Here is a 22267-nt window from a genome sequence, read left to right as displayed (position 1 = left end):
AGTTGTATCTCTCTTATCAAGCCTTGTTTTTACTGTCGCCTAAGCACTTAATAGCATGCCATTGAGTGTCATGGCAGAACTAAGCTTGTCGGATATATACGTCATTTTTGACATTAAAGTAAGATCTTCAGCTCCAAATGCAAGCAATGAAAGAACAGCATCCTATGAAGTGCCTCTAGCCACTTCAATCTGTCCTCAGAAAGTTACATTTTCTATGCAGCTGCTTGTGTATCATGTACTCAGGGTCTGGTCGGAGCATAATCAGCTGACTTGACCATTTCTCCACCTCGCCGTCACACCCCCTGCCGCTTCTGCCAGACTCTGCCACCTCAGTGTGTGTAAATACACAGACAGAGCAAACCAAAGCGCCGCAGCTTAGCAGCCACCTGTGAGATCCCTGCTCTCAGCGCACGCTTCTCAGGCACTCTAATCTAGCCCTCCAGTAAAGGCCTGCTTTATTTGCAAACAGCATCTCACATCGACATCATTACTATGGATTTTGTAGACATCAGTGTTATTCACTGTTCAGAGGTATATTGTCATATATATTTTATTTTAAGTCTGTTTATTTATTTATTTACTTTATTTGTCTTTTTTTTTTCAATCCATGTTTTAAAAATTAGGTGTCTCACGTCCCTGACTGGAATGAAACACTCTGTTTCACTTTTCTGTTTTCATTGTGGCACGCCATTGCTTTTGTATAAGCATAAACACAAAAACCCAGACTCAGACAGCATAAACAAGATTCTTCGCTTCTAGCCAAGTTGCACACCACAGCATGGTATGCTGCCCTTGTTTTTGGCTGAAAAAAGGGGGGGGGGAGAGCAGGCAGACAGACAGAGGAAGAGAGAGAGAGAGAGAGGAACCGTGGCCTGTTTCGGCATATCCCTCTTGGCCCACTGAAACATTTGGGGGGGCTCTGGTGCCCACACCACAGATACATATGCATGCACTCGCTCCTCACTACTGGAAGCCCCCATTTTTTTACATATACATGTGTGCTCGAGGACCCCTGCATGCAAGCAAGCCTTACCCCACTGTTGGCTAATCAGGACCCCAACTAGATGCATTGTAGCCCCCTATGCAAATCTATTTACATTGGAATAGGGGGACTTGGGGGATCCTCCTCTCCAGCAACAAAGTTGGAGAAAGGGGTAAAAAAAAAAAATACCCAAGGCCAACAAATAAATGAAAGTTTGCCTAAATCCATGAGATAATGGGCTCTGTGTTAGGGCTAACCACAGAGAGGAGATAAACAGAGGGGATTACTCCTGGGTTTTGCATCAGTTGCTTTCTGCTGGGTGGCCTTACTTGTCAAAAAAGGGGACAGAGGAAAAGAAGGAGAGAGAAGGGGTGGTGGCGGGGGGGGGGGAAGAAAAAACGTTTAACGCAAGGACGTTCACATGGCACATTGAGAAAAGGAGTGCTTCTAATTCCATCAAAGCTGGAGGAATCAGTCATTAATTTATTCTGACCCCCCCCTTTTACCTCCCCCAGTCCTGCTTTGCTCTGCTCTCCTCTCTCCACCTCTTCTCTCTTTTTTGTCATTGTTGCCCCCAATTGTTGATCATTTGGGCAACATCTGGTGCTGGAACCCAGCAGAGGCCAGCGAGCTCACTGCAGACGGCCCCTGCCAACAGACGGACTCCTGAGAGAGAGGGGGGAAAAAAAGGGCAGAAGAAACAGTCATTCAGGTTTTTGCTTCTCAGTTCGTGACTTGTGTTACCAAGGGAAATAAGTGGTCACTGCAAAAAAAATGGAAGGAGAAGGGGAGGGGCTCAGTAAATGAAAATGGATTGTAATTTTAAAATGGTACAATTTCTTAGTTTAAAAAATATTTCTCGATGCGTGAAATTTTTGTTGAAGTAAAATAAGTAAAGGACCTCATCTGAAAACATGTCATCAGTTTAAAAGGATTATTTTCAAATGAATTGTAAAATCCACATGGCGTGCAGAGATGCTTCAATATAAATGCTTTAAAAAACAAAAACCCATATGTTGATTTGGTTCATTACCGAATCATGTTTGTCTCCTGACTAGTCAGTCGAGACTTTGGAAGGCTGAAGGCGATTGAACAGCTTGCATGGTGCAAGGCGGCGTTTGAGTCGGAGGCCTTTGAGAGGCAAGCAGATTATGACTTGCATGGTGACTCCTTCCAGCTCTCTGGGAAATGAGCTGTTGACATTCTTCGGGGTCATCATCCAAGATAGCAGGCCAAGCACAAGGATTTAGCAGATAAACCCATCCAACTAGGCCTTTATCCGTTTCACTACAACTTGGAAAGGCCGGGGCAAGATGGAGGCCATTAACAGGGTCTGCTTTTTTCTCTCCCTCTCCCGTCTCTCCCTCCTTCTCTCTGTCACTCTTTTGCAGTCCCTCTCCCACTCTTTTCCCCCCCCACCTCCCATTCATCAAAGCACCGGCCGTTTATTTAGCCTGCTCACTGATATGTACTTTAATTATGTGTACACACATACTTTGCACACGCACCTGCTTTGCGAGTGTTCTGATACGTGTAGTTTTGATGGGATTAATATATGTACATGAGTAGTCACACATGTAATTGATGGGGAGAGCATAAACTATGCAGTGCTGCAATTGTGGCTCTGTATTTGAATTTAAAACATGTAGGTTTTCCCCCATTAATGGCCAACATTTAATAATATACATGGAATTCTTTTGCCCATGCTCTTACCAGTCGAAATATTTATTAATGGAAAGTCTTTGGCAGGAGATACTAGAAAAAAAAGGAAGGAAGTAGTTATTTTTGCTTAATCTTTAATATTTTGGTTGATGAATCTGACCATTTGCAAGAAAATTCACCTTACATGGTCCTACCCGTCTCGTTCACCTTATATTCAAATACACCAGAATTAGCGATGACATTTAAACCTATTAGTTTTATTTTTACCCTCCTTATTTAATGAAAAAAAGCCTTTAGAATTTTTTTTAGTTTTTTTTTTTTTTGTAGTTGTGTGTTTTTTATATAATTCTCGCATGCAACCTGGGGGCTAGCGGCCGCCCCTGCTGTGTGGCAGTCTGGGGGGAAAGACAAAAGCACAATGAGGACCGAGAGCTTACCACCAGCCGTTCTCTCCTCTCTCGTTCTACTCTCTCCTTTCTTTCTCTCCATTGCTCTCTCTCTCTCTCTCTCTCTCTCTCTCTCTCTCTCTCTCTCTCTCTCTCTCTCGGGCACTCTGGAGTAGGCCCTGCCGTATAGCTGCGGCCTCTCCAGCACTGTGCCCATGCTAATGAGACTGCTCTGATCTCCCCTTCGCTTCCCATGTTTTCACCATCTTCAAGGACCACATGGCGCTAGCAAAATAAAGACAACTAAATGAGAATTTTTAACGCTTTTTGTGTCGCCGAGTCCTGAGCCTTTTCAGGCCGCTGTGCTCATTAAATATTCTCCCTCTCTCCTGGGAAGAAAAGACGTAAAAAGGAGGGGAGGTAAAGAAAGGTAAAATGTGCAACAAGGAGTCGGAGGCAAAAAGGAGGACGAAAGGGGAAAAAAGATGAGGGGGGTGGGGAGGAGGTGTTGCTAGTTATGTAGCTCTGAGGAGATATTCGGTCTACATGTAGACACCAAATGACTCGCAAAGGGAACAAAGGATTTGAGGGGAGCTAGGTACAGAAAAAGGAAATCATTGATCCATCGCATCCACATTAAATTCATTCCCTCATTACAACCGTCTTGTGGAACTTAACCAATACAATCAGTCCTTTTTACCATTTTTTTTGTGACAAATGTCGTAGAGCTCCATAATATCAGTGACACTTCTTGGCAGCCACTTCAAAGGTCCCTAAACAAGGGTGATGGATAAAAGGTGAAAGAGGCCTATATGCCAGGCCAGGGTCCCCACTGGCTGCTCCGAGCCCCCCCTCTCCTCAATGGAGTGGGGGTAGTAACAGGCATTAGCGCTGGAGATCACTAGTTAATAGGATGATGTCTTTTAGCCATTGTTATGAGATTATTAACCAGGATAGGTTTTTCTCTTCTCATCGGTGGCGGGCCCTTGGAGAGCCTGTTGAGCACAAGTGCTAAAATACGGTGTCGGTGCATTGTCCTCGTAGGCCTTGTATGGCCCCCGAGAAAAGCCTTTTAATGAAACACCTTTTCTCCCTATCCCTCTTTCTTTTCCCCGAGCCTTCACCAGGTGATCTTTCTCTTTGCCGGATCTCTCATCTGCCCCTCGTACAATATTAATTACCTGAAGTGTCCTGCTTTTCACAAAAGGCCCTTGATTCTGGCTATGTGGTGAACACACTGCCCTGGCGAACCCTCGAGGAGACCCACCGAATGAAATCATGGCAATAGCAGCAATGATCAAAATAATAAGGAGCTGAGTAAAAGGGGGCACCTCGGTCGCCAGTGTTTCCCTGGCAGTCCAATAGGGTCGTGCCTTTATTTTGTGCTCTCTCCTTGAGTTTTGCCACTGTTATGAAGGTGAAGGGCTCCACTAATAGATGCTAATTGCGCTAAAAATTCTACAACTGCGGTTCTCTCTCTTGGTTTCTGTCCGTTTTCCCAGAACCATTGAATTCTCTTTTAACTCTTTGTGGTTAGTGCTTAGATTTGTTTTGTATTATTGGTTACATGGGTTTTTTCTGTTTATTACGGTAGTTTAGTAGTTATTGGCAAATAGAACTACTGCAATGACTACGTTAGCAGACTTCTGTTGCATAAACAATCCCTTCCCTATTCATTTAGCAGAGATTACATGTCATAACAGTTTTAGTTTGGTCAGGTTTTCATCATTTATTGCCAATCATCTTTTATGTTTGTTTATTGGTATTTTGTATTATTAGTTTTACAGTATTAGAAGAAGAGGTTATATTTTTATTTTCCCTCTGTGCTGTGAGATGAATGAATCCTGGCCCCAGTGGTTAGACCAAGATAGTGGACTTGCTCTCTCCCAGATGGGAGATACAGAGATGCCATAGTCTGTCAGTCGGTGATAATGTTTATTGATTGAAAAAATACACACACACACACTCACACAGCAAATTTGATGGAGTGTGTGTGTGTATGTATGTGTGTGGTGGGGTGTGTGTTTTTTCATGGCTATGGGTCGTTGAAAGCCAACAACAATATATACTGCACACTTGACTTGCATCCCTTGACGGCAAACTGTTTTTAATAATGAATTCCTACTGTAAAGACAAAAGAAAACATCAGGGAGATTAGCACAAAAAAAAGCTGCGGATGTGTGAGGAGTCGAGAGGGAACTTCTCTCTTTTTTTTCCCAGAGTGAAATGATACGAAACATTTCAATCGAAAAAGAGAAATCTATTATCCGAGTGTTTGTTTTACCCCCCTCTCCTACCCCAAACCACACACACATACTCACATATATAGTGAGCCAAAAAGGGAGAGGTGTGATCCGCTGTTAGCTCTGGGGTGTTTGCTGAGGGCTGTTTGTGCTTCTACGCAGTAGGGAGTGATGAGCGAGAGAGAGAGAGAGAGCAGAGAGGGAGAGAGAGAGAGACCGACCATTGTGGCAGAGAAGAGAACCTGTCTGTCCATGCCTTTCTCACACGGTGCACACGCTCAAACAATTACATGAAAGGATGGCACGATAACCGTGTATGTATAGCCAAGACTTTCCTCTCATTAAAAGGGACTTTGGCCTGGGCCAGGCACAGCCAGTGGATTGTCCCCCTGCAGTTAAACACAGCCTATGATTATGAATTCTTGCTCTACTTTTTTTGTAGCATTATTATTTTTGACTGTGTTGAGTTGCGGGGTGCTCGTGAGGGTTAAGCCGAAAGGCAAGCAACAAATGATAAATAACAGCAACAGCAGTGCAATTGAAATCCTACTTGGTTAGGGGCCTGGCATTTTGTAAGGGAGACTGAGCGAGAGGGAAAGGGAGGTGGGGGGATATAGGATGAACTGGTCAAAAGGCCCTGGTATCCTCAGAATCATTTTGATCATTTATTAGTCCTTTCTCTCTGGTATTCACTGATAACCTGCAATGAAAAATTCCCACTCAAAGATTCCCACTCATGTCGTTTGCTTTGCTCCATCCGGTAATATCTATACATCTGCATGGATACATATCTAGCAAACTAGTTATCAAAGTATATAAAAAGTAAATATAGACTATAAATAAATAGGTCATTTATATACATGTGTATGTAGCTGTGCATATATATATACTATGTTTGTGTCCTTGAAATACCTTTTCTGTTCATGTGCATTAATTAAGAGCTTGTCTATGTTGCTCAAAATCTCTACTGCATATGCATTTCTGTATCAGAAATAGTAACAGCCTCTGGGATTTGGATTGCTCAAAGACACAGTGGCCAATGAAACCAAAACGCAGAGAGAGCATGATATAGAGTGAGAGAAGGAGAGAGACAGACAGGAGTCTGAGGTTAACCAGTTTGACTTAAACAAGAGCAAAGGCGTTCTCTATCCGTTTTGCAACTAGTAGCGGCCTCCACCCTGGCACAATAGCAGCGCCGCTTTATCCAGAGATTAGGTATTGTGGCTAAAAGCTAAACTACCTTTCTTTTTCCCTCCCGAACGGAGCGCGGCTAGTCACCACCCTTTCATTCCCCAGCTAACAAGACTGCTCCCCAATGCAGAGCCACTCCAAGTCATTAAATCAATCCTTTTGTACTTACCATATTCCCCTCCAGTGATGGCGCCCGATCTGATTATGTGCTTCATGCATATTCAGAAAGAAGCGGCGACAGCCCTTTAATGAGCTCTTACTTAATCACAGGAAACAATGTTCATCTTGTTCTTTTTTTCTTCCCTTTTCCTTTCTTTCTTTCTTTCTTTCTTTCTGTCTTTCTTTCCTTCCTTCTTACTGCTTTTCTTTGCTCCCTTTCTTTCTCAGTTTCTTACTCTCTTTCTCTCTCTTTCTCTCTCTCTCTCTCTCTCTCTTTCCTGTCCTTAAAAAACATCTTCACAACATTAGAGCATGGTCACAACAGCAGTGTGTAATGAGGAGTCTGTGCGGTGTCACTCCACTCCAAATAAATTGTAATGTTCAAAAAGTGACTTAGCCGCAGAGAAGTTGAGATCTGCCCCCTTAAAACTCCGATAGACAAATTGGATTACTGGGTATTGGATTAAACAGAAAATGGTTGGATAAGAAATGTGAAGCGCTTGCTGTGATCACAAGGTTTAATATATTTCTTTTCTTTTTCTACTTTTCCTTTTTTCTTTTCTTCCTACTCCTCCCCCCTCTTGCCCCCCCCTCCTTCCACTCTTTTTGGAGGAAAGGAAATCCAGGTCTTTTTAACAGGACGCGCCAAAATCAGCATTCATTTGTAATTGTTCTGGTAGCATAATACAATTTGCAGATTTTTATCTATCTCAAATGAGGTGGGGAAATATGTAATTAAACTAAAATAAGGCAAAACAAAACAGTCCTCCCGTTGCGTAAGTTTACTTTTAAATTCTAATTTAAGCTTTTATTATTATTATTTGTATGGGTATGTCAAAGCAGGGGACTTGAGATATTTTTGTGGGCTTTATGTGTGATCTGATCTGAAATTTTAAAAAAAATCAGCACAGCCTAGTTGGTGGGTGATCTGATTATCATAATGTGTTTAGAGTTTATAACACAATAACACTGAAAATTATCATGGTACCAGTGGTTAAAATGGGGGTAATTGTTTTATAATTTGTTTTGTAATTGTAAAATACACACAGGCACTTCAATTTATTTTAGGGGGGGACGTGGTTCTCTTTACTATTGTGTGTGTGTGTGTGTGTGTGTGTGTGATACATTTAATATCTACCTCATAAAAATGCTGAGACACTCACAGTCAAATATTTGTTAATGCTGATGCAGATATAGAACAGAGAGAGAGAGAGAAAAAAAAACACACACACATTGATGAAACAGTTGTTGGTTATGTACCAGCCAGTAAAGGACACCAGAGGAGAGTGTCACATTTATGACTACAAGGACTTAAGTATATTTAAATATCATGTATCAATAGAGCTGTGGCTTTAGTCCAATTTTGCAGACCTATATTAGGCTACTCCCTTGGGTTATAGACAGGACCTGTTCTATTTGTAACACTCTCACCAACATCCAGTACAAAAATTGCACATCCACACAAAAAACTGTACAATGCACTAGTGTCTATGATCACTTTGGATGGCAGTATCATTGACAGTTATTGTTTGCCTGGACATTTTCATTATAACTTGGTGACCTATGACTTTGCTAGAAATATGAACGATTGAAGTGGAATGGAAATTGAAGAGCAATAATGACATAATGGTAAAAACAACAAAAGGCTTGCCAAGTGTAAAACAAGTGCAGTGACATAAATATGTATTTAATGTACTTGTATTCATGTTATCTATTTAATATAGTAAATGACAACAATCTCTGAGGTTCTGTGGTATTGTCCTGGAATTAAATAGCATTATTTCATAGCACATTTGTGGCATTCGCCTCAATGTGAATTTCTACCCATGAACCAGTAGAAAAAATAGTGGGGATCTTTTTTTTTAATTATTATCATAATCAAAATAGAGAACAGTAAAAAAGGGGTTATGAATATTATTTATTTAACTTTTTTATATTATGAGTAATCTTCAGAAGTAGAAAAGCATCTATTTTTTTGCCTATTTTTTCAATTAAGATTTTATACCATTTATATATTTGCTTTAATAAACATTTTCATTGTTTTTGGAAACATAATTATTTTGTAAATATCTCAATTTTACACACAGTTTTGAGATCTGTATCTTCCCTTTTAAGTAGTGTTTTAGGGCATAAATAAAATAAGCTTAAAGCAGCATAGTGCAGAAAAGTTGTCATATACCAAAGCAATTCAGCCTTTGAATGAATCTGTGTGACCAAATTAACTAATCAGACACAATAACATCAACATAAACAAAGGCTTCATCCTCTACTAGTTAACTTCAGAAAGTAAAACCTCAGCTGAGTCGAGTTGGAGCGAAGGAGAAAGGTCTCGCCACTCCGTCGCTGAATAGTAATTGGGCTTGTGGAATTTTCACTTAATGAAGCGAGCTGTGTGTCCTAGTGTGGCCCAATCACCGAGATCAAAGGTTTGGTCTGCAGAATAGGGGGCGAGAATGCCTTCTTGCCTGAGTCAGAAGTGACCAGGGTCAACGTTCAAGGGTTTGGCTCTGGAGTGTGTGTGTGTATGTGTGTGTGTGTGTGTGTGTGTGTGTGTGTGTGTGTGTGTGTGAGACTTGACACAAACAGCAGAGGACAGAAAGCCCCTCTACAAGTGCGCGGTCTCACACACACACACTCATACTTACACAGCCTGGGATGGCCGTTCGGGGTGTAGGTGGGGGGATGTTGCCGTGGTCTAATCCCAAGTCCCTCCACAATGTCACACAGGCTTAATATTAGCGTTTATTATTTGCTTGTTTTATTTGACCGTGCCGAGTCACAATGACCTGTCAGTGCATACTTTATCCCTTCCAAGGATATGGAGGAAAATGTTAAAAAAAATAAAAAAAAAGAAAAAGAAAAAACATCCTCCACGGTAATCCAATGGACTGATTCATTGAACTTTTTTCTCCTCTTTTTTCACCCTCTCTTTCTCCCCCTCTGTCTGTCTCTCTCTCTTCTCTTTTTTTATTAATAAAATGACACACATCTGGGCAAGGGACAGACTTGAGAGAGACTCCCCCTGCAGAACAATCCTGTGTTTCGGCTTGGGGTGGTGGTGGTGGTGGTGGGGGGGCGGCGGCAAGTGACAGGGCTTCTACCCGCCAGAGCCCCCCCGTCGGGCGGCGTTGCCTTTGTTGTGGCCCGTGGATTTGTCTGTCTCACATGACCGGCGTCACCGTCACATGGGTGCCAAGTCCCCACCACAGAGACGAGAGCAGGAGCAAGAGGGGCAGAAATGAAAGGAAGAGAGAGAGAGAGAGAGAGAGAGAGAGAGAGAGAGAGAGAGAGAGAGAGAGAGAGAGAGAGAGAGAGAGAGAGAGAGAGAGAGAGAGAGAGAGACGCCATTCTACCTCCCGCCAGAGCATGGGTGACACTGGATCAGATTAAGTCCCTAAGAACTAGGGGTTCATTTCAATCCGACAGTAGCCACACATTTTGGACAGTGTAGTAATAGACCTTCAAATATCGCCATTTAGATGTTCTGCTGTTTAGTTGCATCGGTCAGTCTTGCAGGTGTTTTATTGCATTCAAATGCACCAAGTATTATAGTATTGATAACAAAAGTGATTGTTATTTATAATCATGGCAACTTCATATGAAATATTTACTACTTTAAGTTGATGCAAGTTGGCTGCATATTAAGGGAGATTAGTTGTATTTTTTAATATGCGCCCGTGGTACCAGCCCTCAGCTTGACTCCTTGAGCTTGTAGATCAGTCGCTATTAAATGATTCACAGTATGATTCCCAGATTGTTTCAGAAATCTACGGCACTAATGGATAACCTCGGGTCAGGTCCAGGTCCAGGTCACCGGCTCCCATCAGCGAATGAATATTATTTCACGCTTTATGGCGAAGTTTGCCATGCTGCACACACTTTTGCTGTGGCCAGGGTTTTTGTGTGTGTGTGTGTGTGTGTGTGGAGAGGTGTAAGCTTCTGCATGCCAGCTCTGCTGGCTCCACAGAGCACCTCCAGACTCCAGAAGAGGTTGGCTTATTTGTCTCTGTCTGTGCCCATTAGCAAAGCACAGGCTGCTTTTTTTCGCAGTGACGTTCACTCGGCTTGTTGATTCTGTCGGTGCAAGGCTGTTTTCACCGAGGCACTAAGGTGCAGAGGTGATTACGTAAGCTGAGATCTTTCATCTCCACGCCTCACACGCCACCTCCACCTTCGTCGGCCCTCAAATAAATAATTAGCGTCAGTGAAACATTTACGATGCTGCGTGCCGACTCACAAAGTCACATGCCTCAGACTTGCCTCCCGCTCCTCCTCCACCATTGCTTTAAACAGCTGAGTCGAGCTGGAGTCCTCACGTCGACCTGAAGGCATAAACACGCATTCCACATTTATTCAAGGCGACACTTGCGAAAATCCTAAGTATACACATGAACACAGTCAGACGCTGGCTTGCAGCAATGCATTTGCTTCACCTGAAGTTACCGCACAAGCTTACTTATTGGCACTGTGTCGTTTGCAAACCGTGCCCCAGTGAAGAGGAAATGTCGGCCATGTTGGGATTTCTTTCGCCATCCTCCTCAGCCCAGCATCTAAGCCTCCAGTGAGGGCGACGTCTCGCCTGCGGTTTAAGCGCCCGACGTTTGGCACACGTTCCCTGTGTATTACATTAACGTTGGGGAGCATTAGACCCCCATGCTGAGCTAGGCCTGAGAGAGCCACGTAAATGCTTAAGCTCTCCCGCCACATGGCCTTAAGTGTGTGTGTGTGTGTGTGTGTGTGTGTGTAACCCTGCAGTAATCCCTGCTTTTAATCCAGCATCAGCTCAGTCTTATTGACAATGGTTGCCGTCTCGCAAAGTGTCTCATATTTTGCCTCGAAACACACATCTGGCTGACTTCCTAACTTCCGTGTCAATCTCAGCTGTTGTGCCGAACCTGTCGGATAATCTCATTTGATTCACCTCACTCAAGGGGGTGGGGAAGCGCTTAACTTAAACGTATCTGTGTGTATATGGTTGTGTGTGTGTGTGTGTGTGTGTGTGTCGGATGATCTTCTGTAAATTCTTGTGAGGTAGGAGCTAAGTCTTCTGCACAGGTGTGATGTACAACAGGATTGTTTAGTGTTTTGATCCTGTTTGGTTTGTTCCACTGGCCCTCTAATACACTTTCAGTTAATCCACTATGAAAAATAAACGGCTTTGTGTACGCTGTAGATATTGTGTCATAGGTATTTAAGCTATGCAGACACTTGATATTTATGCTCAGCTGTGTTGCGGTTACTCCTGCTGAACATACCAGGTTATGTCACTCTGCTTGAAAACAGGCAGCTACATGGTAGAGTGTGTGTGTGTGTGTGTGTGTGTGTGTTGTGTTTGTGTGTGTCCATACCGTATAATCTCCAATCTTCTGCAATACGTTAATGTTTAGAGACGGGCAACGGGGGGAGGAAAAGACCCACTAACCTGCTTCTTGTGTTCTTCCTGCAGGGAATAACAAGGAGGAGGAGGAGGCCATGATGCAGGAGTGGTTCATGCTGGTCAACAAGAAGAACGCGCTGATCAGGAGGCAGAATCAGCTCTCTCTGCTGTGAGTTCCCACTCTCCCGTCTCCCCCTGCATCAGCTCCCCTCCTCTCCTCTCCCAGCCCTCCTCTCCCCTCCTCTCCTCTCCCCTCCCTCCCCTCCCCTCCCCCTCCCTCTCCTCCTCCCCCTCTCTCTCCCTCCTCCCTCTCCTCTCCTCCCTCTCCAGCCCTCCTCTCCTCCTCTCCTCTCCTCTCCTCCTCCCTCCCCTCCCCTCCTCTCCTCTCCTCTCCTCCTCCTCTCCAGCCCTCTCCTCTCCTCTCCTCTCCTCTCCTCTCCAGCCCTCTCCTCTCCTCTCCTCTCCCCTCCCCTTCTCTCCTCTCCTCTCCAGCCCTCTCCTCTCCCCTCCTCTCCTCTCCTCTCCCCTCCTCTCCTCTCCTCTCCTCTTCTTCTCTGCACCTCCTCCTCTACCACTACCGCTGCAGCCTGATCATGTCACTTAGACACTCAATTAACCATTCATTTTGTTGTACCAGCATTTTATATACCTCAAAATTAAATTATTATACATAAGTGTAATGCATAAAGTCAATGCCAAGCTTGAACTGGACAGATATGTATTGCTTATATGTGACATGAGGTGTATATATTTGTTTATTTATTTTTATGAATAAATGTATTTATGATCTATGAAAAATATATATGTACATACATACACATACAGTTACTCCTTTTGTGTGTGTGTGTGTATGTGTGTGTGTGTATACACACATCTATGTCACTCACTGTTATGTAGGAGTAGAAGCGGGACTGGTAGTTTAAGCTTGGCATAGTTTTTGATATTGACCTCAGTGAGGCTGGGATTCATTAAGGCTCTTCTCGTCCTCCGTCTGCAGGGAGGTGACGTGTTTCAGAGGGGGGGGGGAAATCACTGCCTTTTTATTCCCATCATAGAAGGAGGTTCAAAGCCCCTTTTTGCAAATGGCAGATTGAAGTATTCTAATCACATTATATCACTGGAAGGGAGTCTTTTTTTAAGTGGTCAATTAAGCCCGCCACCATGATTATTTTCTCTCAGTTCTGTCTTTGTGCTGGACCGGGGGCTCTGAAGGACAAATTCTATTATGGGGAGAATTAGCTCATTTCCAATACATTTTGAAAGAAGTCAAATTGAATTTGCACGTTGATACCCCACCCCTCTTATTTTTTTATCCCTCTATTTTGCCTCCGTCTCTCTCTCTCTCCCTCTCTCTTCGTATCAACCCCAAACAGCTCTTGTGTTTGGGGTTTGTGTATCAGTTATTTGCAGTAGATTAATGTGTGGTGGGTGGAGGTGCAGGCGAGTGCTCGAATCAATGTTTATTAAAGGTTTCTTTAAGTGTTTAATGATTTAGTCATTAACATATTGATGAACTTTTACAACTTGCCCAGGGAAAAAGAACATGATCTTGAGAGACGCTTTGAGCTGCTGAACCGGGAGTTAAGAGCAATGCTGGCAATTGAAGGTAAGAGAGGATGAGATATTGGTGAGCGAGTTTGCGTGTGTGTGTCTGTGTGTATGTGTGTGTGTTTGGGGGATGGGGGCTCTGCAAAAAAGAACAGTCCTGATAGCACTTCATTAAAACCTGATGATTTTATCATCTCTGATATGAGTCATTTCATTTTTTAAAAAAAATGTTTTATTTCATATGGCATCACATTGAGACATTATTGGTCTGTGTGTAGTGCATTTGTATGCATAACGGTAAGCCTCAGCATCTACACAGTTATGTATAGTGACCTACATTATACCTGCCATAAGCCTGAATGGCACGCACATCAATGAGAAATCTATTTGATGTGTTCGCAGACATCCCAGATTGTGGACATATAAATACACACACACCCACATAATCTTCCAGAGTGCATGTTATCCTGCCAGGGAAAAAGGTATAAAAAAGCCTATTGTGTGGTATCAAAGTTGTCTGGTTAACTTTAATCCCTTTGACGGTGTCCTCTTTTGCAAAATGAACCTTTTACAATCAATGCAAATTGATTTTGCTATTCGATGGTGACCCCGCCTCACCCCGCGGCCAGCCATGGTAATTTCTTTCTGCACCTGATAAAGCTTACCTGATCCATCATAAATCAATTGTAATTAGGTTGAGGGGACTGGGCCACCGGTGGTTGTGCATAGCCAAGCAGGGACACCACCACCGAAGCTGTAAACAGCCTCTAGTGCCCAAGCTGCCTGCCAGACAGCAATTCCTCTGTAGACGTGTGTGTCGTAATGCATGGATATTGAGGTGGAAGGACCTCCCTCACCACCTTCTTATCCAACATAACCTTAAAATAAATCTACACACCAACCAACAAAAAAATACATATGTATTTTTTTATTTCTTTTTTACTTTTCAAACAGTCTCACACCACAGGATTTCTGTGACTGTAGTGGTGTGTGTCTTGAGCGTGTGAAGCGTTCGTAAGCCTAGAGAGAGAGAGAGAGTAGATGGTGTCTCAGCTTGGTGTCTGTGTGGCTGTAGATCCCCGCTGCACGTTCAGCATGCAGCGCGCTCCCTCAGCCTGCACACTGCTAAACTGGAGTTTTTCAAGGGTTTCCAACTTATCAGTCTCTTCAAGATATGTCTTCTCTCTCTCTCTCTCTCTCTCTCTCTCCCCCTCTCTCTCCCTCTCTCTCTGCCTGTCTGCTGACATGCTCTCCCCGGCCGAAGGGGTTTGAGCTCTCCACGTTGGGCTGAGGGCTTTCTTCCCCCAGCAGCAGAGATAGTTCTGAGCTAGTGGCCAGGAGGCGTGCGCGCCCCCTCTCTTATTTGGTGCTCCAACAGGTCCATTCAGGGTGGCCGGCTGCCGACAGGTAATTGCTGATTTGCTTGGCCAGCTGATGACACAGAGAAGAGGGAGGCAAGCCGTGGAGCCGCTGGAGCAGACACACACACACACACACACGGCAGCACACACACACACACTTATTCCTGATAGCAAACACCCCAAATCTTCTCACAGAACCATCATCTAGCCTAACCTATGGCCCAGGGGCAAGGCAATGTGTGTGTGTGTGTGTGTGTGTGTGTGTATATATATGTGCGTGTGTGTGTGTGCACACAGGTATGTCAATGTGTGGGGGAGGTAGGAGAAGTCCCCCCACAACCACTATCAAATCAGCTCAACCAGCATCAGAGAGAGAGCGAGAAAAACTAAAACAAGATTAGAACCAATACTAGCTTATGTGTGTCACTAGGGAGTACTGGTAGTGAATGTGGCTTCCCTGATGTAATGTAAAATGATAAGAAGCTACAGATGACGTAGGTATGTATGTCAGTGTGTCTGTGTGTGTGTGTGTATCTACCTGATCATTTGGGTGAAAGTAATCCTGTTGTATTGTCTGTGAAACTATACTTGCAGGATATTGATTGATATATTTCGATGTTGATTTGTTGAGTCTCTACAAAATAATTCTCACAGCTTTCTTCCGTCAAAGGAGAAACACTGATTGTGGTGATTTGTAGACTGATGACTCTAAGTGCCCCTCACTAACCATTAGCGGACAGATGTGAAAGTGTCCCAGGCATTGAGTTAGTCCTCCACATTTAAAGCACTCCCTAGACAGAGTTGGGGTGTGTGCCAATATAAACCCTGATCTCAGCGTCCCTCCAGGGTTTTATTTCCCATCTACCTGTTGGGTGAGGGATGAAGCAGTCTGGGAACGTGGCCTTGTGCAGTATGCCTGCACTCTTAATTCACTGCTACCAATTGATCCCTTTTTGCCCTTTTTTTCATCTGCCCGCACACACACACACACACACACACACCGCACACGGACATACATACACACACACACACACACACACACACACACACACACACTTATTCCTGATAGCAAACACCCCAAATCTTCTCACAGAACCATCATCTAGCCTAACCTATGACGGCTGGGCAAGTGTATGTGTGTGTGTGTGTGTGTGTGTGTGTGTGTGTGTGTGTGCACGCGCAGGTATGTGCGTAAGGGGAGGTAGGAGAAGTCCCCCCACAACCACTATCAAATCAGCTCAACCAGCATCAGAGAGAGAGCGAGAAAAACTAAAACAAGATTAGAACCAATACTAGCTTATGTGTGTCACTAGGGAGTACTGGTAGTGAATGTGGCTTCCCTGATGTAATGTAAAATGATAAGAAGCTACAGATGACGTAGGTATGTATGTCAGTGTGTCTGTGTGTGTGTGTGTATCTACCTGATCATTTGGGTGAAAGTAATCCTGTTGTATTGTCTGTGAAACTATACTTGCAGGATATTGATTGATATATTTCGATGTTGATTTGTTAGTCTCTACAAAATAATTCTCACAGCTTTCTTCCGTCAAAGGAGAAACACTGATTGTGGTGATTTGTAGACTGATGACTCTTAAGTGCCCCTCACTAACCATTAGCGGACAGATGTGAAAGTGTCCCAGGCCGTGAGTTAGTCCTCCACATTTAAGCACTCCCTAGACAGAGTTGGGGTGTGTGCCAATATAAACCCTGATCTCAGCGTCCCTCCAGGGTTTTATTTCCCATCTACCTGTTGGGTGAGGATGAAGCAGTCTGGGAACGTGGCCTTGTGCAGTATGCCTGCACTCTTAATTCACTGCTACCGAATTGATCCCTTTTTGCCCTTTTTCATCTGCCCGCACACACACACACACACACACACACACGGACATACATACACACACACACACACACACACACACACACACACACACACACACATACACACACACACGGACATACATTCAGACTTTTTTCTCTCCTCTTTTTTTCCCGTGACTTGGTTGACTCCAGGGCGTGTTATTTGAAAGTGGATGCTTCACTCTTAAAGGGATTTATGCAGAGGTCTCCTATTTTGTGTTTGTGTGTGTTTGTGTGTGTGTGTGCGGTTTTATATGATAAGCTTTTTTTATATGTTTAAAATCAATATGTAATCCTGTGCAGGAGCTTATCCCCCCAACAACCCCATTTGTAAATCTATTTGAGCTTTGTTACAAGTCTAGGCCGCCGTATTCCTCAGATTGATTAGGTGCACTGGTAGAATCCTATCAAATGGCCAGCTTTGATGATGTTGCAAACTCTTTCAAGATTGCTAGTTGACTGGAACTGGAGATAAGGCAAAAGAGGGACAACTCCCCCCTTCTTTACACTATTCACAGAGAGCCTGTTTAATTTCCATCTGAGTGTATCTCTAGGATTTCTAAAGGTTTTGTTCAGGTTTTTCCGTCCCTCCTGTGTGATGTCAATCCACCCTTCTGTGTTCTCAAAACTTATGAACATAGCTTGAGTTTAGTTCAATACAACCGCCCGAAAACATATTCCGGCTGTCAGCTGTTCAATTTAGTTTCAACATTATGCTGTAATCACGTTACACTCACACATCACTTTAAGTGGTTCCGCTAAAAGAATTCGGTTAAACAGTTGTCATTATGTGCAGTCTTAACCGGTTTGATGCCATAGTACACTTGTCAGAAGTTTCCCCTCATTAAAAACTGGGAAACGTGTCAGATTTCTCTCGTTTTTTTCTCACACATTGTTCTCGCCTGTTTACTGCCAGTTTTGTGGCTACAGGTTGACTCTTATTGGGTGATCACAAGGGCTTGGTCCACTCTCAGAACTAAACACAACTCTACCTGGTGACATGCCTTGACTCACTCGCCATATTTATGACTCGACTATATGTGAAATTTTCCCTCTACAAGCCTGAACAGAACACAGTTGAATCAGTTCCAGCCAGGGCACAGTTATGTGCCATGTTATGCTCTTCGGTGACAATTAACTGTCCGAGTAAAGTACTTTTCGAAGTTTGTGATTTTCTAAATGTTCAAAATATATGTACTTTGAGATTGGTTATAAGAGAATTACTCTTCTGTTGACCCTCTACAACTCCCCCTGCCCCACCACCCATTATTTTCCATGTTGCCCTCTGTGTGCCTGCTAAAGTTGGCCTCCCTCCAGCGCCATCTTTGCCTGTCAGTCGACGTGAGCAGGAGCTGAGATCTTGTGCAACAGGACCGCAAAACTCCCCCTTCTCCTTTCTCCAGATGATTCCGACTTTCTCAAAGTATTTTTTTTCCCAAACCCAAAAAGAAAAACTTTCTTCGCCCACTTGCTAGCCAAAAATCCAAGTCCTACTTCCTGAAGTCGAACGTTGTAGCTGTTGCAAAAATTGCTAAAATATTAAGTCACGGAAGCCGCGAGTAAGGAGCACTTGCTTTCACGACGCCGCTGAGCAGTTAGCGCTCTTGAATAAATTTTGCATAGGAGGGGGGTCATGGGGATTTGAACCAGTGCATTCTTGTGTGGCTTGTGAAGACTCACATGGTTACCATTGGTGTGTATTGTTAGGGTTATCTGAATAAGCACCAAGCATGTGAGTTTTAACGGGATTGCCCAGGGCAGCGAAGAAAGGGAGAGAGAGGCAGGAGTAATCCAAAAGGATTGTGCACACACTCTTTGCGCCATTCTCTCTCTCACACACACACACACACTCTCTCTCTCCCTCCTTCTCTTCTTATTTTTTTGCAGTAGGGAGGGACAAATTTAGGCAGTGCCTTGTTTCCCAGCCTGCCGGTTTTTTCTTATTATTTATTTATTTATTTTATTTTTCAAGGGGGCAGATCTCCCTTCCTGGTCCTCATTTGTTCAGCGATGTCTCTCATTGCTCCTCTTCATTGTTTACTTTCCTAATGAGGGAGGCGGGACGGCAAGGCTGGTGATTGACAGCAGCATGCTCCTTCTCCCTTCCCTGTTGGGCAGGAGCCTTTGGCTTCTTGGCTTGTGTGTGTGTGTGTGTGTGTGTGTGAGTGTGTGTGTGAGGGGAAAAGAGGACGGCTACAGGGGAAGAGAACAAGCTGGAAAAGGAGGGGGATTCCACCCCTTCTCTTTCTCCCCCTTCGACACACACCCCACCCCATTTACCTTCAAAATATTTGAGAATTTTTTTTTGTGTGTGTTGGCTGTAGCTTTCCCCTCCGTCCCCTCTGGGCAGTTTCTTTGTGAAGTGGGCATTGTCGTTTTTTTGACGGAGGACCAGGAGTAACGACAGATCGAATGGAGAGGAAAAAGAAGAAAAGGAAAAGAGAAAGAAAAACACACACACACACACACACACACACACACACACACACTCACACACTCACACACTCACTCACTCACTCACTCACTCGCTCTTTCTCTGGTCCAGACTGACCTGACTGTGGCTGTGGTGCTGTAAACAGTCCCTCATGGCAGAGGAGGGACAGCCAATTACCACACCACTCAGCAACAGGCTTTTCTCCCCTCACTCCACTCTACTCCAGCCCCTCTTGCGGCCCCCGTCAGGCTGCTCCCGCCCGTCCCCCTTTCTCCTCCCCCATCTCCGTGTTTACCTGCCTGGCCTCGGACTCCACCGCGACTGCTCTTCTACGTCACCACAGTAGCACCAAGTTGGGTGTTTTTTTGTTTTTTTCCAACATCGGCCTTTAATCTCCTAATGATCCCTTCCTCATCCTCCTCCTCCCACTGCAAACCTGCCTCTTTGAAGATGTCTTAACCCCCCATACCAAAACAAAAATGTCTTCAAACATTGCTAGCATATTTCCAGTGTTAGCTGTTGTAAAGGCTAATGACACAACGCCTAGGACTCGTTGCGGTCTGAAGGGGGGAAAATAACAGGCCAAATATTGGAACTGTGCTCATTTCACTCTCTGCGCCACTTCAAAGGCAGGGAGGTTAAATGAGAAAAGAGCAGACCTTTCAGGACAAACACATGGGGCTCAGCAGGGGCTGCGCTCAACAGTTGCAATTTAAAGCAACAAGAGGTAGGAAAACAGGACTCATTTTTTTGTAGCAGTACACTTACATTTTAAAAAGCAAAAACACAAGTCCACACAAATGTCTTCATGTTGTGGTTTTCTGACAATATTTGGTTTGGCCAAGTCCTTTGAGTCTATGCTTGTGTTCACGTGCACAGCCCCAACATGAATTTGTTTGGACGACTTGTGCTGGTGTGTCTGAATTAATGTAAATAGGCTATCGCCCTGGCCAACTGTCTGTGTGTATGTGTGTGTGTGTGTGTGTGTGTGTGTGTGGGGGGGCTTGTATTATGTGTGTGTAAGCTTTAACAAGGCATAGCTTGCCGGTGAGGCAGCTCCAGGTTGGCTGTGACACCTCTCTCTAATCTGCACTGGTATCGGCGTGTCTGTGAATGTGGCACCCGGGCTGATATTTCAGCCTCAGCTCCAGGGCTCACCTGCCTGCAGGACTGGCTCTCCGCCCTGCCCCTGCCCCTGCCCCTGCTCCTGCTCCTGTCCCCCTACCCCTGCTCAGAGTAGCCCAGCACCAGGCCCCAAGTGGGGCTTCTCCAGAACCTTCTGGAACCCTTCCTGACGCTGCCCGCTGTCCTGATATATCAAGAGTGCCTCGCACCCACATCAGGCCGTGCCGCTCCGCTCCTGTTTGAACATTGCATTCTTGCGCTGGGATTAAAATACCAGGCGACGTGACTGCAACCACATTCAAGAGCAGCATTATTCAACAAGCTTGTTTATTGCCACCAGTCATGGAAAAAGACATGTCAGGTTCAGTCAAATCGGAGCGATTAGGATCGTCTCATGAAGACACTGCGCCACGATTTGTTTGGAGTTATTGGAGTCTCTCAAATCAGGCCACAATCTCTGTGCTGTGTAGAATGTTTTGGTTTTGAAATTCCCAGAATGCTTAGCGGTGTCTCGCCCTGTTGTCCCAACAGACTGGCAGAAGACAGAGGCCCAGAAGTGGCGTGAGCAGCTACTCCTGGACGAACTGGTCATACTGGTCAACAAGAGGGACGCCCTGGTGCGGGACCTGGACGCGCAGGAGAAACAGTAAGTCCTCTATCTCTCTCTTGCGTCTCACTGTCTCTGTCTGTTTGTCACGATCACTTCTTGTGGCAAAGCATGCTGGAAAACCACAGCCCAGGGCCCTGTGGTTGAGGGTGGAGTGGAGTGTTTAAAAGCGGGGGAGCTGGTGGAGTGCATGGTGTTCTTTCTAGAGCACAAGTGAAAGTGCATGCAGGTAGTGGTGTGTGTGTGTGTGTGTGAGAGAAAGTGTGAGTGTGCTCCCATCTGTAATAGCGTGCACTCCAGTCGTGCTCCATACATGTCCCACAGGTGCCTCAGTGTCCCCAGTCTCCGAGTCTGTCCTTGTGTGTCCATGTCCACACACGTGTCTCCTGCAGCCGTGCCCACACCTGTCTCTGTCTTCTGTTTGTCCTCAGAGCCGAGGAGGAGGACGAGCACCTGGAGAGAACTCTGGAGCAGAACAAGGGCAAGATGGCCAAGAAAGAAGAGAAGTGTGTCCTTCAATGATTGTCATCTTTTCTTGTTTTTGTTTGTTTGTTTAGTTCTGTTGTTCCCCTCCCCCAAGTGGAGGAAAACAACAAAACAACAGTTATTTTTTAGTACATGTAAAGAGATTCATCAGCAGTAGAGATTTTGAGATGCCCCCATTGTTTCATTTAATTTTATGACATGTGACCCTTTGAAAAAAAAAAGAACCAGTCCTTTATCTCCAGGGCAGAGCTGACTTAGCTGAGGGTTTCATGTGTCCGCCCTCTTTGTACTGAGTTTATACTGAGAAAATTTCTTCCACTTATAAAATATATATAATTTCTTGTCTCTTTTTTTGTTTGCTTTGTCAAACAAGGTACTTGTATGTAACACACAGCTCCGTGCAAAACTTACCTTAAATCAGAAATACTGTGTACTGATTCTTTGAGAAGGGGGTGGGTGGGGGGGTATTAAGCAGCTTTTGAATTTGAATCAGAATGGTTTCTACAGACGCATATGGCCTTGTCAGTCTGAATGTGTTTTAATCCTGACAGTGGGACTTGTTTTTAAGAAAAAAAAATGTAGGTACAGCACAAGTTGTTTTATCTGGGGGACTTGTATTACCATAATTTTATGGGACTACATTTCAAAAGGAAATCGTATCATTTCAAACTGACAAAACAAGATGAACACAACTAATACTGTCCTCGTTCATTTGCAAGCAATGTTTGTTACTTGATGAGCTTTTAAAATACTCTAGATTTTAGGGTTTTACAAATGAAACATTAAAAAAAGGGCCATGTGGTGCATTTCAGAAAGCAGACATTACTCTGTGGCTTTTGTGACTTTTAT

General features: G+C 44.3%; 1 protein-coding gene across 1 annotated transcript in view; it reads left to right on the top strand.

Annotated features, from left to right (window-relative positions):
* The window catches only part of ehbp1 (EH domain binding protein 1), a 156966-nt gene extending 135091 nt beyond the window's left edge, over positions 1-21875 (top strand). The window contains 4 exon segments of the mRNA XM_048269122.1: positions 12070-12169; positions 13533-13606; positions 20857-20971; positions 21364-21875. Coding sequence (XP_048125079.1) covers positions 12070-12169; positions 13533-13606; positions 20857-20971; positions 21364-21454 — 380 coding nt within the window. The 3' untranslated portion in view covers positions 21455-21875.
* The last annotated feature ends 392 nt before the right edge of the window (positions 21876-22267 follow it).

The sequence above is a fragment of the Alosa alosa genome, chromosome 18, assembly GCF_017589495.1.
Source record: "Alosa alosa isolate M-15738 ecotype Scorff River chromosome 18, AALO_Geno_1.1, whole genome shotgun sequence".
Taxonomy (NCBI): domain Eukaryota; kingdom Metazoa; phylum Chordata; class Actinopteri; order Clupeiformes; family Clupeidae; genus Alosa; species Alosa alosa.
This window is presented reverse-complemented; position numbering and strand designations above follow the sequence as displayed.